The sequence below is a fragment of the Platalea leucorodia genome (assembly GCF_965183815.1).
Source record: "Platalea leucorodia genome assembly, chromosome: 6".
Lineage (NCBI taxonomy): Eukaryota > Metazoa > Chordata > Aves > Pelecaniformes > Threskiornithidae > Platalea > Platalea leucorodia.
The window spans coordinates 5,867,615-5,886,584 of record NC_138828.1 but is presented as its reverse complement, the minus strand read 5'-3'; the positions used below and the strand labels follow the sequence as shown (position 1 = coordinate 5,886,584).

At 40.3% G+C, this 18,970-nt stretch overlaps 1 protein-coding gene across 1 annotated transcript in view; it reads left to right on the top strand.

The window, feature by feature from the left end:
- The window catches only part of SEC24D (SEC24 homolog D, COPII coat complex component), a 53,784-nt gene extending 36,078 nt beyond the window's left edge, over nt 1-17,706 (top strand). The window contains exons 11-22 of the mRNA XM_082316310.1: nt 3,826-4,017; nt 4,653-4,746; nt 7,312-7,428; nt 7,928-8,098; nt 8,856-8,952; nt 9,580-9,725; nt 11,350-11,488; nt 11,978-12,096; nt 13,683-13,862; nt 14,361-14,552; nt 15,082-15,171; nt 15,543-17,706. Coding sequence (XP_082172436.1) covers nt 3,826-4,017; nt 4,653-4,746; nt 7,312-7,428; nt 7,928-8,098; nt 8,856-8,952; nt 9,580-9,725; nt 11,350-11,488; nt 11,978-12,096; nt 13,683-13,862; nt 14,361-14,552; nt 15,082-15,171; nt 15,543-15,683 — 1,678 coding nt within the window. The 3' untranslated portion in view covers nt 15,684-17,706. The remainder of the gene's footprint in view (nt 1-3,825; nt 4,018-4,652; nt 4,747-7,311; nt 7,429-7,927; nt 8,099-8,855; nt 8,953-9,579; nt 9,726-11,349; nt 11,489-11,977; nt 12,097-13,682; nt 13,863-14,360; nt 14,553-15,081; nt 15,172-15,542) is intronic.
- The last annotated feature ends 1,264 nt before the right edge of the window (nt 17,707-18,970 follow it).

Sequence of the window (18,970 nt, the reverse complement as noted above, 5' to 3'; positions counted from 1 at the left end):
TTAAACACACAATAGTAGTATTACTACTGATCAATAGTAATGACAGTATATTATTTTAGTGTAGTATAGTTTTTAGTATAGTATGTTAGTATAGTTTTCATTAAAGTTTAAATAATGCAGACGCACATAGTTAAATGAGAGCAGTGAAAGACTGAGAAATTAAAGTAGACAAGACGTTTCTCAGCGAAGGCATATAAAAGCACTGAAGAACATACAGAAAGAAAATGCATTCCAAATAACGATACTTGCAGAGGGAGAGCAGACTTAAGAAATGGAGACAGCAAAGTGAGGAAGAGTGGGAGATGAGATCCTCAAGATAATCTGGGATATGTTAAAAATCTTTTATCGTATGTTCTTCAGGGATCGCTGTGCATGAAAGAAATTCCAGTCCAGGGTGGGGGGTTAGTTTGTCAGATGCCCATGTAAGGCCATCTCTCAAGTACTTTGTCATTGAAGATTACACTGGAGACACAAGTGTTTGATATTATCCTGAACATACCTCAGAGCTTTCCATCAGGATTGGTCATGACTCTGAAGATAATAAAAGGCATGAGTGTAGTAACAAAAAGCAGTTGGCAGTTTAGAAACACCTAGGCTTAAATAGGGAAAGTTGAGGAAGAATGAAAGCGAGTATATCTACATCACAAAAAGGCCATGTTAATTCTTCTCCTCACCAGCACTCTGCAGAGATTTGCTGCTAAAGAATTTGTTTGCCGGGCCAAAGTTTTCATGTCCACTGAAAAAAGCAATAAAAAAATAAAAAGAAAAGGCAGGTCCTTCAGTTTCTTCAGACTCATCTGTTGTCCTTAAACAATATTAATTTAGAAAAACCATAAGGCATTCCACCAGAATTTGTGGTGAAACTTTTATTTTGGTGCTGAGACAGAAAGGTCACTGTGTGTTAATTTTCTGTTGCTGGACAAAGACACCTGCAAAAATATTCTGCTGTTACCACATGAGGTGAAAGCCCTGTGCTGGGAATTCACCCTGTGCTCATATCTTTAAGAGGAAACACTTGGGGTAGCAAAGCAATCTGTGTCACACAAAGGCCGCTGGTGTAAAGGCCTGTGCCAGGTAAGCCTGTGACAGTGGCTGCAAAGGGAGAAGTTAGAGGTAGCAAAGAAAGGACTAAGGTAGCTGGCTCAAGACCTGGTGTTAAGAACTTTGTGGGTTTGTAGACTTGCAGCACAGCAAAAACCACGTTATTTGCTTGCTTGAAATTTCGGAGCAGACATTTTCAAACTTAGGTGTTTGAAACACCTGACTCTGTATTTAGAGAAATACAGAGAAAAGTGTTTATAGAAATTGTGCTTACGAGCTCAGAAGACCAGGCTGACTAGTTGTGCAAATATGATTTTTAGGTGCATAATTAAAAAAACCATTTAAATGCATTTATGTACATATGATCCAGATATCTCATTCGTAGACTTCAAAAAGAACTAAATAGTGTGTGAGCTACGTAGGCAATAGGCTGCTACATTTACAGCTAATCTTTACAACTATGATAGAAGAAATTGGACGAAGTGTGGCAGTACAGACTGCCACGGGTAAGAGCAGTATCGGAAAAAATTGTCCCGAATACCTGCTGTGTGACAACTTTGAGACTACTAGGGTGATGTGGATACTTCTCTGGGAAGTAGGAAAGTGCTGTATGTGCAGAAAGTTAATAATACCTTGTCCTCATCAAGCTCCCGAATGCTCCCTGTTAATCACGTTACTAAGAAAATAGTGTCCGAGTGCTGGGAATGATTAGAAATTTACACTGAGAAATGAGGTATCTGTTTGACGAGCGTATCTTGGAGGAATTATTTAAAATGCTTCTTTATGGAGTGTGTTCAGTATAGAATATTGATTTGTTTTAGATCAAAGTAGCCCCTTTCTCACCCAGCTGTGTTCCTGTAAAACATGAACGGTAGATTAGCATTCTAGGCTGACATGAGAGTTAGATTGTAGACGAGAAAAATTATTTCTCTCCCAAACTCAAGGTTTTAGATGAAGCTTGTGAAATTGCTGATGGCAATTTTTTGTTTTTATTTCTCTGAAGACAAGCAGTTTTGATAGCCAGGAAGAAGGCTGACAGGTTTTTCTATTTGCTCTAAGAAAAAATAAACAAGAACCACAGTAAAAGTGTGTTTGTGTTGTTTGTCCTCTTTAGTTTGACTTTTGATTCTGCGTGCATTTGTGAAGCCATGAAATGCAGTCTGTTGGTTGCAGTGGAACGGGATGGAGGCCTTGCCATTGATTTTGGTGGGGCCAAGGCTTTACTCTCTTTAGGAGGATAAATGTTTTCAGACCCTGGCTTCTTTACTGTGGCGAAGGCTCAGGGTGACTGTTCACACTCCCTTGTTCCTTCAGAGGGTAGAGCGAAGGATAAATAATGGATGTTCTGCCCTAAGAGCCTAGTAACTGAAAATACTATGGTAGGGCTCTGTTACCAAATACTTTTGGTGTGATAGTAACATCTGTATGAGTCTGTGTGCATTACGGTATCCTGTTTGTCGATTGGCATGTTTCTTGGTGTTAAAGTTTTTACAATCATAACTTTCAGCGAGTGGCTTCTTTTATAAACTAAAGAAAATAAAATCAGCTTGGCTATTTCTGTGGTTCCTATTGCTGCAGTCTCATTTGTGGTACATAGTTCTACATCCTGGTGAGATTAAACAATACTTCTTGCTGTTCCCCTTTTACAAATGGAAACTGAGGCACAGAGAAATAAAATAATTTCCTCTTGGGTTGTAAATTAAATCAGTGGCATAGCTGGGAATTGAATGAGGATTTCCAAGTTTCAGCACTCTGAATATGAAACTCTTTCAAACATGCAAAAGCATTAGACTACAGACTCTGTATTTGCTGGTTTTGTGACATCTCACCGTAAGTTAAGTCAGCTGCTTAAATGTTCAGTGTTGCTGTACAGAACATACGGGCTGACCTGTAGCAATTGCAAGTACCGCAGGCCTCCTGTCTGGCATCTTTTGTGCTAAAGGCTTGGTTTGTCGTTTGCGAGAGGAATGCCCTGCTACAAGAAGGTTCTATTTTATTAGGAATTAAGCCCAATTTTTTGAATAGAATTGCCTTCTAGGGAAAAGCTCATTAAACTTAGGACTCTCAACCTGGTAAAGGTCTAACTTGTACTATTAGTAACACTGCTGCTAATGGCAGAGTGGGCTACTGCTTAGAGGAGTCACCTCCACAAAACCAGGCTGAGCCTGCTGCCTGCGGTGTTCCTGCAGGCGCAGCTCACAGCAGCAGTTGGCTGGCTTTGGTTGGGCTGGGAACTTACTAGCAATAATGAGCAATTTCTGCAGTGTTTTCTGTGTGATAGACAGCTAGGGGGGATCTAACAGCTTTTGCTGCTTAAGCGTAGTCCTGCTGAAGCAGAAGACATTACTCAAGCCTGGTGACTGTTCTTACTAGGCATCAATCAATAGTGTCCCTGAATTAGTGTATTGTAAATAAAGCTGACTTTCTGATTGTATCTTGTAACTAATTGCCCCGTTCTCTCTTTTCCATGTTTTGAGGACAATGTGGTTTATTTTTTATCTTAGGGACTTTTGACTGCTTGCATGGGATGCACAGTTGATAGGGTTGATGTAAATATATATTTTTACAAAAGTAAACGATACAGCAGTTGATTTTATCAGGGTGTTTTAATTTGACCTAAGGCAAGGATTGAGGCCATTACATCTGCTTGGCTGTTGTTTGCTTCCTTGCTTCCAGTACAGATAATGATCTGAAAGCAGCCTTGCATTTCAAAAGAATGCTTTTATTGCAAGTTCAGAATTTCACAGTTATCACCAGTTGTGGGTTTTTTTTTTTTTTTTACAGAGAAGAGCAGGAAGAATCCTCAGCAATTCGAGTTGGTTTTGTCACTTATAACAAGGTCCTCCACTTCTTTAATGTAAAAAGCAGCTTAGCTCAGCCTCAGATGATGGTGGTCTCAGATGTTGGAGAAGTTTTTGTTCCTTTGCTGGATGGTTTCCTCGTTAACTTTCAGGAATCACGATCTGTTGTTATCAAGTAAAGTATAATTATTCTATATGTGCATAAGATCTGAGTGCTTATGATATGCATTATGCCTTTTAGTCAATTGTGTTACTGGGTTTTGGGGTGTACGTGTATTTATTGAAATACTTCAGAAGGCAGCAGGTGCTTCAAGTCATATATTTCCACCTTTGAGGCAAAGAAAAAGTGCTATGAACACCCCCCTAGTGCTGAATTTGAAAGCATGTTTAGGCCAGCTGTAAACCATGCATCTTCAGCTGTGCTTCTTCAAAAATGGGAGGGGGGTTGCAGCTGTGTGCCATGTTAAATATTTTTCCTCTTGCGATGTATATGATGTACACCTGGATATGATCTAAGGAGTCTTAAGTCCTTATGGCACACTAGAATTCCTTAATTTTTAGCTATTTTTAATTTATTGCACGTTGCTTTATGTTACCAGCTTTGAAATAATGTGTCTTATAGAATTTAAAAATGCATATATCTCTTTGTTCTGGCTGGCTGGAATCCTAAGAAATTGAGCAATCAGAATTCATACTTTTTTAATATAAATTTGCATGGAAAACATCTTCCTGTGTGAAGACTTGGTGTGTTCGGGAATTATCCTAGATACACTAGCCAGCTTTAGACACTGATCCTTTCGTCTTTCCTAGCTTGTTGGACCAGATTCCAGAGATGTTTGCAGACACTAACGAGGGTGAGACCATCTTCGCTCCTGTTATCCAGGCTGGCATGGAGGCGTTAAAGGTTAGAATGTTCCTCTCTGTAAGAGAAGCAGCTCTTTAATGAGAATAAGACTTGATAAGTTGCAGAAATTCTGTTTGCTAAAAGCCAGTCCCAAGTCCTTCTACAAATCACAATGGGAAATGAGAAAAAAAAAGTTGCTGATTGTTTCCAGCACTAATGTTCCGTTATTCTAACAGTACGTTTGAACTGCTTTCATCAAAATGAGAACACTGACCAGCATAACATCTGTTTCCAGATTTTGCTTGTTGAGGGAAACCAGTCCCTAGAGCCTACGCTACATAGAATGGACGTTTAGGACATGAGGAGCGGGAGTCCGTTTCTCGTTCAGCATCGGAGAGAAATAAAAAAGTGTTTAGTTACTGCAACAGAACAAATAGATGCTCTGCATGTTTGTACAGATATCCAGCCCTTGCGTGTGTGAAGGGCAGGAAAAGAGTCGGTATAAGATGCGATTTTGCCCTGCCTGTTCTCCTGCTTCTGCTGACTTCTTGTGCAAAATGAGATGTTTATGACTATTTATGACTGAATCGGGTGGGGGGTTGGAGGGTTTCCGCTTAACTGACAAGTTCTCACAGCTTGAATACAGCTGAAAATGAATCCGCAGGTCAAGATGCATGCCCGCTTGCTTTCTCTATGTCCAGGACACCCCCTGAAGCGCTGACATTTCCATGGAGCGCTGCCAATTAAAAGAATGCCACCATGGTTCACCACAAGATTTGTAGGGGCAGAAAACAGCCAGTGGTGTTTTGAAATAGTTGATTTATCTGTGAGCTGTGTATAAATAAAGCATGAACTTTGAGTAGATAAATTTGTTGAACCGAAAATGCACAACATTTCTCAAATCTGCTTCTTAAATATTTAATTAATACCTGTTTTCTTGTTATTTATTCATACTGCCAGAAGGTAGGTGTGTAAAACATACGTTTGGTTGCCACTTCCCTCAAGAGTGCTCTTCCCTAATACTTGACTTCTACAAAAACTTAAGGGCCATCGTTGTAAATTTCCTTTGATGTTGGCTATAAAAGAAAGCAGCTCTCACTTAAGTTTTTTATTTAGCTCAGTATTTTAAAGTTATAATTTGTAAGGATTTTCACTGTGAATTATTAATATGCATATACCTGTGCTCAAGACAACCATTCTTGTCTAAAAGAATAAATGGATTGTGTTCCTATTTGAGATTAATTTTAATAGACTTGTAGAAATAATATATACATTTTAGAAAATTTGTCAAAAGCAATGTCAGTAATTCCCGATGCGTATCGTGACAAATAGGTATTTGGTAAGTCTTTCAGTCTTCAGCAGAATCTTTCTTAAAAGGAATTGGAGAAATTGGCATTCATGATTAAAGATAACTACGCTTGAAATATTAGGGGTGAAACTTCAGCTCTATTAAAAGTTAGACACTGTCCTCAGTTGTATTTCTGCCATAGCAAAGAGATTTCTAGCTTTCCCAGAAGAATGCCGTAGCTTATTTTGAAATGTGGAATATCTTTCTCTTGTCAACATCTTAAGAGCTGGAGGAGAGAGTACCAAAGCTGATTTGCGTCTGTAGTCTTGGGTATTGGAGTTTTAACCTGGATGTGCGGGTGAGTCGGGAGCAGGAAAAGGCCAAATCCCTCTTTCCTCCCTCCTTCCCTTCACCTTCACCCAACTTCTTCAATAGGTGATGAAGACCTCAGAATTGCTAATCAGTTTTTATTTCACTTTAACTGTTGGTCAGCCCTGAAGCGGTCAGGCAGCTGGACTAGATGATCCTTGTAGGTCCCTTCCAACTGAATTACGCTATTCTATTCTGCTCATTCCCATTCGCTGGCTCAATAGCAAGAGTAAGCGATAAACTGGACTTCCTAAATTTTGGTGGAAAAGCTTGTTAGTAGTACAAAGATGCCTGCGGTACTGCTACTGTTGTTACCCTCTTCTTTGGAATTCAGGGGTTTCTGTCAGTAGTTTGTCATCTCAGTAAATAGGTTCTCGTTAGAGTTCTAAATAAGAATAGAAAACTTGAATAAAACAGTCAGTTACTTCATTTCTTAGTCACAGGGAGAAATGTTCATCACAAGTTTTGATACTCCTGCACTTTAGCGTGGATTTGAATGTGGAATCTAGTACAGGAATGTAATTGTTGCTCGTCTATAAAAATGTAGTGAACACTAGCGTGCCTGAACTGAAAGAAATACTTTTTCTGTTAAATTACATTTCCTTTTATTTTTACCCAAATTTAATATTTGTACCTTTGATACTTGTTGCGTAATGCTGGTATCCAATTGGAAAGTCTCCAAGAGGGGTACGCCTAGTTTTGCCCATCAAGATTTTAGATTCCTATGTAGAAATCACTGTAACAATGCATCAGCCAACGTATCTGTGTGCTAGACCAAGGTATTTACTCACATAAAATTCCCAGTTTGTTTCGGGACTTATTCCCATCAAGTTTTGAGTCTCTCAATTAATTATTTAGCTCTGAGGAACTTGCAGAGAGTTTACACTGTTCTCTGAGATACCACAATGTATGAAAATGAGGCTTATCTTAGCAGTAATAAATATGCCAATATGGTGTCTTTGAAACAGGCTGCAGAATGTGCTGGAAAATTGTTTATCTTCCATTCTTCATTGCCAACTGCGGAAGCACCAGGGAAGCTGAGAAACAGAGATGACAAAAAACTGCTCAATACAGATAAAGAAAAGGTATTTTCTACTCCGAGTTAACAAGGGACTGCTGTTACGCTGAATTTCTGTAACAGAGCCTTGATCTTTTTTCCATTTCTTTTCTTTTACAAAGATCTATTGTTTCATTATATAATATTCCCATTCTCACTGTGCTCTGATTGTGTAGGCATATTGATATTGGCCCTACAGCAACACCAAAGTCAAACTACGGTAGAGCAGCCGTTCCCATCAGTAAAGGAAACCCCCCAGCAGGAAATAATTCCACCCATCAGGAGCCTTCGCTACCCGCCTGCGTAGGGATTTAGTTCTCCAAGAACGTACCGAGTTGGTTCCCTGCGTACGAGCATATGGGCAGGGGCAACACGTTTTTAATCAAATCCACGCCTCACTTAAAACTTCCACTCTGTCTTTCCTTTTTTTTTTTTCCACTTTTTTTCCTTCAGGTGGGCATTTGGGTTGTGGTTGGCTACCAGCAGTATCTAATGTTAAGACACTTGTATTTTTTAATTCTGTGCAGACGCTCTTCCAGCCCCAGGTAAATTCTTATGAGGCCTTAGCCAGGGATTGTGTGGCTAATGGCTGCTGCGTGAATTTGTTCCTCTTCCCAAATCAGTACGTGGACGTAGCCTCCATGGGTCTTGTCACAATGTACACTGGAGGAACACTGTACAAGTACAACAATTTCCAGGTAAGTGGCGGAGGTTGCCTGCCTTTCAGGTAGTAACACCTGGGGACTTGGTGGTTTTCTTTTCGTTTCAACGTGTGCCTCGACGTTTAAGATGGAAGAAGAGTGACTCTAGAAAACTTACTTATAAACTCCAGGGCATAAAATTCAAACTTAGAAATGACACATCAGGCTCAAATATATGTGTATCTTGAAACAGTAATAAGCTGATTGGTATCTTAAAATTGAATCCACTTACTTAAATATGCTGGCATCTGAGCAGGGAAGTCGGTTACTCCTGTATACACAGCTAAAAATGCTTATGATAAAGACCCCCCAAAAAGCCGTAACAACACTTGTTTAAAATGTTGTAAGAATCTCTCGGGGGATTAGGGGACTTTCTCTGTGTCAGGAGCTGACCTGCAGAAGCATTTTTTGTGAAGTCAGCAAGGTGACTCTGTAATTCTTAAGGCTGTGCCATAAAATCCTAGCTAGGCTGCAAGGCTAAGTGCAAGAACGGATGTTACGGGAGATAATTTGCTTGAATAGAAATTCTGGATGTCCAAGCCTAGTGATGAATTGGTGGACACTTGCATATATACATTTCTGTTAACGAAACAACAATCAACATTGTTTCTCTCTTTTTAAAGGAAAAGAGAGATGTTAAACGTGGGAAGAGAGATTTGCTGTTGGGGGGGTCCCAGGGAGGGGGAGAAGGTGGGGTTTCTGCTATGTTGCTGCCACCCCGTGGTGAGCTGCAACTTTTGCTTTGCGTTCCTAGCTCGATGCCGACAGCCCCCAGTTCTTGAGTGACCTCAGGAAGGACATAGAAAAAAAGACCGGATTTGATGCAATAATGAGGGTTCGGACAAGTACAGGTAATGGTACCCGTTGGGAATGAAAATAAACATGAATGCATATGACAGGGTATAATTTTAAATAATACAGTGCTGCCCAGGTCACTTGTAAGATCAGGCTAACGGTTTTAACTTCACGATGTACCTCTTGAAAAGTAATTGGCTAGGCTGAGAAAACGCATGACTATGTCCTTCCTCTATATGCCTCCGCGATAATTCATTTTCAAATAGGAGTAAGGCTGCTGATCATTATGCACGCAGCTTGGATTGCAAGTAAGTTATACGTTCCTGCATTTTCATACGTCAAATGACGTTACTGTGTCTACTTTTCAAGCATTCATTCTTACCTCAAATGCAAATATTTGAGAAAGGTACACACACAAAGTGGCCAAGTCAACAGCGCAAAAGGTTCTGGGTGGGCTCAGCGTCCCAGCGCAGCTTCGTGGCCCATCAGCTTTTCCCTCTCACCCAACTGTCAAAAAATGCCATCGGCAAGGACAGTTGGTGGGGCCCCCTGAGGGAAAATGGTTCCCGTTTCAGGAACCAGAATTGACTGACCGTAAAAAGTAAGTCACAAAATAATGTCAACTTTATTTGCCATTTTTAAATTAAAAAAGATATGTTTGTTTTGTTTTAATCTGGCTGTAGGCTTCAGGGCTACGGACTTCTTCGGTGCTATTTACATGAACAACACCACAGATGTAGAGATGGCAGCAGTTGACTGTGACAAGGCAGTGACAGTGGAGTTCAAACATGACGACAAGCTGAATGAAGACACCGGAGCCTTAATTCAGGTAAAAAACCCAACAACTTACTTAATTACATGTAATGTCATGAAATTGTGAGCAAGAACTTCGGCAGCCATAACAGAAAAAAAAGTTATGGTGTAGGACTGCTGGGAGCAAGGCACAGCTTGCACATACTCTGGTGACACAATACCGCCGATTAAAAAAGGTTTTAATTAATTAGCCAAGGGTCGCATCTTGCCTCAAAAGCACAAACAATGCCCCTTACGACAATTAGTGTGTTCAGCTACCGCTATGCTGCATGCTCTGTTCAGGGATACCAAAATGCTTTCTAAACACCATCGGCTATAATTTTTTTCCATCGTACGAAACAAGTTTATCTGGAGTACAAGATTCGTTACTACTTATATGGAAACTGTTATTGCTGTGGCACTCCTTGTGCATCAGGAGCTTCACTCCTACCTTGAAAATGCCAGGCTGTTCCAGAGCTAACTAAATCCTTGCATCCCGCCTTAGTTCACAACATGGGACCTCAGAAGCAGTTCCTGGGAACGCCACTTAGGCAATAATTGATATTTCTCTGCGTAAATTGCCAACAAACAGACTTGTGATACATCTTTTGTTAGGAATGGGAGTATCCCACCCGTTATCAGGTAATGGGAGGTCATTGTTTACTATTTTAGATGTTTAGTCATGACCTTTTTCTTGTTTAATGACAGAAAATGTTACAGCTTTTGCAAGGTTTTAAACTTAAGCCACGGAATTATCTGAACTTTTTATTTCTGTTCTGCTTGGCTTTTAGCTTGCCCCTAAAAATACATTTTGTAGGTCAGCAGTTAATCCCTGTACGATTACAGCACTGTGAAACAGCCAGTTTGCTATGTCTGAAGCTGCTTCCTAGAGCCACGGATGTATACGCCGTGTAGATGTTGCATTTACAGCTCTTGCATAGGAGAGAGACTTGTGGCAGTACCTAATGCAAGGCAGACTACAGCAACCTGGAGTCTGCGTTTGCCCCGCAGGCTTTGGATCGTACATTATATTGACGTATCAACGTTATATTGAAGCAGAATTGGAGTCATAAGGAAATGCTCAAATTACACCCTCAATTGTTAATAGCTAAGCCCATGGTAGATGCAGGACCTCTTGTTTCACTTCATAAGCAACTTACTTGTGTAAAAAGAACCACTCAGCTTCTCAAGATTAGGAAGTTTGTCTGTGTTGTTTTTGCCAAGAGACAATGTGATGGGCAGAGTGCTTCTCAGCAAGCTTCTCAGCTCTTATGCGGTGTCTTTCTAGATATATTTATCTGAACTGTTCAAATATTACACAATTACAAAGTATGATGTACAAATTTACAATCGGTGGTCTCTTGTTTTCAGATGATATGACCAGTGTGTAGTAAATGAGAGTAATAAGCCTTTCAATCAGTCATATTATGGGTTTTTTTTTTTATAATTTTACGATTAGTAACTTTTATAATGTCTAATATACTTCCACAAAAATTGCAGGTATGTTGGGCCTATAGATGACAGAAGCACTGAAGCAGCCCTGCAAGGCTAGGCTGTCTTCAACAGTAACTCTGTGCCTTTTACGCACAAAGTAAGTGGCTCTTGCATGACAGCAGCTTTTTGTTTTAAAACAAAAATGGTAATTTGCTCCTCTGTTGCAGTGTGCTGTCCTTTACACATCAATAAGTGGGCAAAGACGACTTCGCATACACAATATAGGTTTAAATTGTAGCTCCCAGTTAGCTGACGTCTACAAGACTTGTGAGACTGATGCGCTGATCAACTTCTTTGCCAAGTCAGGTAAAGTTGTAACAGACCAATCTTGTTTCCTTTTTTACTTTGGGGTGGAGGAAGGGGGAGGAAAGGAAGCTAAAGTGATTACCTAGTGGGAAATCATGTTTAGTAACTTGCTGCTCCAAGCCTGAGCAACTCTTGAAGTATTATAACATTGAAAAGACAAGTAGATTTCATATTTTAGACATACTGCCATAGAAGTAATGGTTGTGAAGGTAGCTAGGAGCATGTGATGCACAAAACTGAACAGGCACAGTAGTGGAAATGGACATCCCACCATAGCGTTGGAGGTTTGGTGTTTTTTTTTTTGTTTTGTTTTTTTTTTGTTTTTTTTTTTGCAAAGATGAATAAACACCCTCTGAGATGCTGTCTGTAAAAGAGACTAAAAAACAGCCATAGACCTCAGGTTAGTAAAATTAGAAGCTAGCACAATATAGATACTTGAAGAGTATGTGTCCATCTTTAGCACGCTCTTTTCTTCTTCTGTACTTGCAGCTTTTAAAGCCATTCTAAGCCAACCACTGAAGACGGTCAGAGAGATCCTGGTGAACCAGACAGCTCACATGCTGGCGTGTTACAGGAAGAACTGTGCCAGCCCGTCGGCAGTAAGCCAGGTAAAACCATCCGAACTCGGTCCTCCCCCAGCCAGGCTTTGCAGCAGATGAACGCCCACCCCTGCAACATCAGCAGCACTGCCAGAAAGGAACACTTCGGGACAGACTTTTCCTTTTCTTTCAAATGAAATGAATGACAGGTGCGATTCAAGGGAGGCAATTACAACACAGGGAGGCTGTTGTTCCGGAACAAATGGCAAACTCATGATCATATTCACACACAGGAGCTTAGACAGCCTTTTTCCTCCTGCTGGAATTATGTGCTGACTCACAAAGCTTTCATTTTTCCTTCTTATGTTGTTAAAGATTTTAGTATTCTAATTTTTGACAAAGACAACTGTTACTGTCAAAAAATCAAAATAACCTTGTATCTTAGTAAACAATCTGCATTTGCACATAGGTTTCTCCAGCATGCTGGAATGATAAATACCCAGTGATGTCTAGATGGGGCCAAAAAAACCCCCAATAATCCATGGCGATTAAGATAAGTCTGTTAACTCCTTTATTTACCAAAGTGTAGTAAGAAGCTCTAGGAACCTGAGTACTTCTATTCCATGCTACTTGAAAATTCTCTCAACTGAAGACATCTCTATTATTTTCAGCCCATTCTTTTCTATATTCAGAACAGCTGGGGAGGTCTAACTGAACCACCAGGAAGGTGTTTTCACATCCTTTCAGCAACTGTTTCTGACACCCAAAGATGGCTGAACTAAACCCAAATCTTGTAACCATTTGCATTTAACTTTTATTTTTCTTGCAACTTTCAAAATATTTCCCTATCTCCTTCAGATTTTGAGGCACTTTAAAAGATAGCAGGAATGGCCAGCTTGCTGGCACTTGTTTGACTGACAATGAGCGATTTTGTACATTAATGCTGAAGTTAATAGGAAGGCCGAAGGCATTTGATTTAGGTTAGTTCCTTTGATCGCCTTTAAATTGTATTTTCCAATTATTTATTATTCTTCTTGAATGTAATGTATAGATTACATTTATATATTAGTATATATTTAATATATATTTTGTATTTTTATATTAGCACATCCTAATTACATGACTTAAAATTCAATGCTCCAGTAAAAGCAACTGTTGTTTCCTTTTTTAAATTATTCACCCTTATGTCCTGGCAAATCAACTTAGAGAGAGAAGGACTAAGGCTTTTACATACCACGGAATGCTTTCAATAACCAGAAGCCTGGGGAGTGAATTGTTTAATGTTAGTGAGGGCCAAGTGTGTTAGAAACAGTGACACACTTACTGGGGACCTTCATTTCCTTCCTAAATTGTTTGGAAAAAACAGACCCACTTTTCCTATGTGACTCTCCTTTAATTTAGTACCTAAAATTACAGGTTACAGGGAGATGACTACAGTCTATAGGGCAAATAATTTCTGTTGGATTCTTATTAAATGTATTAACCATTCAGAGCTGTCACATCTGGTTTGAAACAGCACCTATAAAAAAGTTTTCCGTTTGGTTGTTTTTTTAATCAAAGAAAACAAGCAGTGGTTTATTTAAATGTTTGGAAGTCCAGCTCTCATTCCCCAGTGCCTGGGATATATCAACTAACCCCCCTTCTCTGCCTCTCAGCTTATCCTTCCGGATGCGATGAAGGTGCTGCCAGTGTACATGAACTGTCTGTTGAAGAGCTGCGTCCTAGTTGGCAGACCAGAAATTCCAACTGACGAGAGAGCTCACCATCGCCAGCTGGTCATGTCTATGGGCGTGGCTGACACACAGTTGTTTTTCTATCCCCAGCTTCTGCCAATTGTGAGTATGGTGTTTGCCCATCTTTTTGTTTTCAGTAGGCTGTGATTTTGGAACTGTGCAGATGCAGAAAAGATTGTGTCTGCTGGCCAAGCGTTGCACTACCACATTGGCTTACATTTTTACTGTGATGCAGTTGCTAGTTGAACTAAATGGAGGAGGGAGGGTAGAACCTCTAATGGAAAATGGGGAAGTAACATTATCAACCATTGACATCAGCACCCTCCAAGAACGTCACTGTACTCATAGCAGGGTTTTTTGCTCAGGCTAATGAAAGATGCCAGCTTTACTAAACAACACGGGCGTGCAAGTGTCTCTCCACTTACAGCACGTCGTCTTTGCACACAGTGCGTTCACTGAAAAAGAAGAGGTTTGATTTCTCATTCCTCTGATCTGGAAAGGAACCGCTAAGGTGTACTAAACCTTTCAATAGTTACTTTTCAGTATCTAATTAGAGCTTTAGTCACCATGTCTACAACTCTGTGTATTTCTGCCCCACAGCACAGCCTGGATCCGAAGAGTGACGCTGTCCCAGCTGCCGTCCGCTGCTCCGAAGAACGTCTCTCCGAAGGAGGGGCCTTCCTTCTAGCCAACGGTCTGACTATGTTCCTATGGCTGGGAGTCAGCACGCCCCCAGAGCTCATCCAAGGGATTTTCAACGTGCCATCTTTTGCACACATCAGCACGGAGGCCGTGAGTAGATGCAGACTAGTCCCTTTTTCAGAACTTATGATTTAGTAAGACCAGACTGCTAATCAGAGAAACAAGTGAGACATTTTCATTGTTACACTAAAAGCAGAAACAGGTGACCAGCAGAAGGTGTCTTAACAGGTGACGCTTCTGGTGTCTTAACATACATAAAACTTTTAATAAGCTTTTACACTCTAAACACTTACAGGCAAGAAGCTTTCAAAACATTTTTAAACCTTCTTAAACTTTCACAGTTGCAGATATTAAAGTCCTCTTGGATTTGCATTGCTAAAATAGGAACAAAACACTTTTGCAATAGTTCAAGTTTCTCCTGATAATGAATTTTCATATAGTGATAATCATTTAAAACTGAAAAATGGCTTAGATAGATAGATTTTTGTGAAGGAGATGGCATCTCCCAGTTTAGAATAAAATCCAGTAACTCACATCATAAACACCAGCAGCTAGTCTTGCTGATTTCATAAGGGATGCAACTGGAATATAACCACCTGCCACGCTTTCATTCTAACAGACATCACTGCCTGTCCTGGACAATCCATTTTCGAAGAAACTGAAGTCAGTACTGGAGCACATCCAGAAGCAAAAGCCCTACACGATGAAGGTAACTTCTCTCTGCCTCAACTCATTCCTCATACCTGTTCAAAGGCACGCTACTGCTTTCAACACAATTTTCAGTAGCTGTAAAAGGTTTTGCATATCAGGTGAGTTCCAGCACGCATTCTAGGCGCAAACATCTCAAATGTGCTTAATTCTTAATCAAAAGAGATTTTCAGAGGTAGTCAAGCCTAAAGGTTACCATTTTATTCTGCAAACCTTCACTCACACTAGACTCTCCTCTGCTCATAAATACAGCTACTATTTTTTCCTGCCCCCCCCCCCCCCCCCAAACAGCATATAGTAATAGACACAGGAGAACAGTACTGCCATTTAGTATGATTGTATCCTAAAAATATGTATCTTTTATCTTTTCAGTTGATTATAGTGAAACAACGGGAGCAGCCGGAGATGCTTTTCCGACAGTTCCTAGTAGAAGACAAGAGTATTCATGGAGGAGCGTCTTACGTGGATTTCTTATGCTGCGTTCACAAAGAGATCTGCCAGCTGCTCAGTTAAGGAACTCAAGTACCATTTGTCTGTTTCTTTTTGATTTGGCAAGAGGGACAGGCATTGGTGCCTGAAGGCTGGCCCACAGCTCTACTGTACCCGAGCCTTCTGCTGTGCTTTAGTGAACCTTTTCTGTGCTCTTTTTGTACAGTCTCATTTCACACGACCTCTCACTGAGTATTTAGCTTACTGATTAAGCTGTAGAATAGGAAGGAAGTTCTGCCCTCAGGTATTAATCTTTTAGGAGTCCTGACTCTTTCTCTAAGTGAATTGCCAGATTTCAAACTGTCAACGCTTAAGAGCATATGGTAAGTGTTTATTAAAATATCATTTAGAAAACTAATTATTCCTTTTGCTAGTCATAAGTTGTACGAGAGCCAGGAAAGATGCTAAAAATCCACACAGAAGAGGAAAAAAATACAGCGCACGGCTTTTTCTAAGCGAGGGCATTCAGTTGAATCAGATTTGCAGTAATCATGTAGTTCAGTTTTGAGTACTTTACTTTGAAGTCCTTCAAGATGTAAAGCTAATCTCTAAAAAATAATAATCCCCTTTTTCCTGAAAGAGACAAGCATTACCTTCTACAGAAACAGAGCTCTGGGTGACCTTCCACACCCGGGAAGGGGTTATCTAGGACACACAAATGCCTCAGGTTATAACTAGACTTGAGCAAGTTTAACAACAGTGGACCACAAGAAGAACAGTAATCGAACAATCCTTTTGCTATGTTTGGCAGATAATGCCGTGCCATTATGGTACAAATCTCTAGTCTTAAGGGCAGCAATTAATTTAGCATACTATTTAATTACATTTTCCAAAATGAACGTGTTGGGTTTTATTTAGGAGGTTTGCTAACTGGAATATTCCCAATGCAACTTAGATAGATAAACATCTGTGGCAGGTCAAGTGTAAGACAGTTGACAGATGAATCAAAGGTTATTTGTGGTGCTATAAAAAAGCAAGCCTCTTGTTTAATACCAGTTCCGTTACAGTGACCTCCTCTCACATGACTGATTTATTCAACAGTCACCGCTTTGAAAAACAAGCCTCTGCTAATACCAATATCTAAGGTAGAATTTAGAAAGCCAGAGCCTTTGGAAGAGCGGTTTACCTCAGATACTTCATCGGTCTCACCAGTGCCTCTGCATGTGAGGTTTGAGCTTTTCCAAACCTGAAATGCTATTGTTGTTACAAAAATCAGTGTTTCAAACAAAGCAAAAAAACCTTTAAAAGTAAGGATAACAGTTGGGCCTCTTTAAAAAATAGTGCCTTTAAACATGTTAGTGTTGCTACTTAGTGTTAATCATTGTAATATCCAAGATAAGCGGTCAAGGTGCATGTTTTTTGTTTGACAGCTTATCAGAACAGGTGTATCCTTGCACATTGACTGAGAGCTCTTAAACTAAGTGGCTATATTGCAAAAGGATCCTCAGACTGAATTCAGCTGCTGAGACAAGGACTTTTTAGCTGAAGATGTTACCTGGTAAAAAGTATTCGTCGCCATTCCAAATCAGTGTACTTTGTAAAGCAACACCAGCAACTCTTTGTGTAAAGACATAAGCAAGTATTAAATATAATCATCACGGGTGTTTATTCTTTCATATACTAAGTTCTCTAAGTTTTTTATGCTATCAGCCTCTGCCAGAAGCTATCCAACACCTCTTAAACAGGAGCACCTAAAACTAGTGCCAAAAAACATGTGCCAAAACAGCCTGGTAAGTAAACTGTTAGAAAAATCACTTATCAAATGAGTCAGGAAGCAGGAAGATGCAGCAATTCTCACCTACTAAGGCAGAGTAATCAGGAAAATGTTTGTGCTCAGCTGCTGAACAAAGTTCATGCCAACTGCAATGAATGAGTTTCCCCCAGACAGCTCCGGCCTCAGCCATGCCTGCTCAGAACCTGTTTCCTTACCTTATTGCCTGGAGTCTGCCCATGGCCAGAAGATCACAGCTGCACCACAACCACGTGCGTCTTCTGCTTGGTCAGTTCAGGCCACACAAGCAGCACTGCCCAGCTGCTTCAGGGCAACCTGTTTTACACCCAGCATTCTGGAGCAAAGCGTACAAGTCACTTACCTGTGCGCTACCAAGCCTACGGAGAGCAGGATTTCAGGCACAGAGGTGCTATTCAGAATGAAGTTGTAGTAAGACAAACCAAGCCATTTACACTTGCATAGTTAATTCATCGGCGCTCTAGCCTTTCACATACAGGTACTTTTAGCCACAGTAAGACATCATAATGGCTAAACCAGCACCAAGATAGACACACATTGATACAGCGGCTCTTGCAGCAACCATAAGTTACCACACAGACGTATTGCAAGTGCAATTCTTGTCTCCTGCATAAATGGCAGGACTGTAATATTCAACTCACAGTTATAGTAGTTAGGCATTTTTTTTCTTTTTTCATTGCTGCAATAATTATACTCAAACTTACTTCATGTTTTGCCACAGAATTTACCTACTGCTTGCTTTTTCACCCATGAGAATGACCCTATCATGAAAAGGATTAGTCAGCTTTCCTCTGTGTTATTAAATTGACCTGCATCCCATTACACTGGGCAATTTCTACTACAGCAATAAAGTTGCCACCATTTTATCAACTTTGGAAGGAGAAATCATTTTTCCTACTGTATACAGAAAGAGTGGGCCTTATTCTCTAGCACTTTCAATTACTCAATGTATCCTTAAAAAGCCACATTCAAGAAACAAGAGACTTGCAGACATTTTCAATGTAAGGGGCTTGAAGTGTTCGTCTGTTCTTTTCCAGAGTGCATTCTGGATTATTTCTGTCCCCTGCCAAGGATTTTAAAACATCTGCGTATTCTAAAATTAACCCCTTGACTTAATGCCATTTAACTTCCATTGTCAGATCAAAATTGTTCTTTAGTAAGTTCCACTCCAATGAACAAAGCAGTCAGTATCTACGATCACGCGCCATGAGCCTGTGTTTACGATACTGTGCTGGGGAAGAACCTCCAAAACCCCGAGCCTGTCACCCACTAACCTGCACGGCACGTCCAGCACTTCAACCAACTTCTTACCACCGGCAGCGTCAGAAAGCGGAAAGGATCCTCAAGCTGATAGCTGGAGTTACATGCAATGATTTACAGTTGACTGATGTCTTAAAAATCCCTTTGAAGCAAAATGCTAAGACATTCCAAGTGTCTCATCAGTGTAATTGTCAAATCCTTCACTTAATTCATATAGGGTGTAAGATACTCTTAAGTCTCTTCCAGAATGGAAAGACATAACAAGGCCACCACTCTGGTTTGGGATGCCTGTCTAGATCTT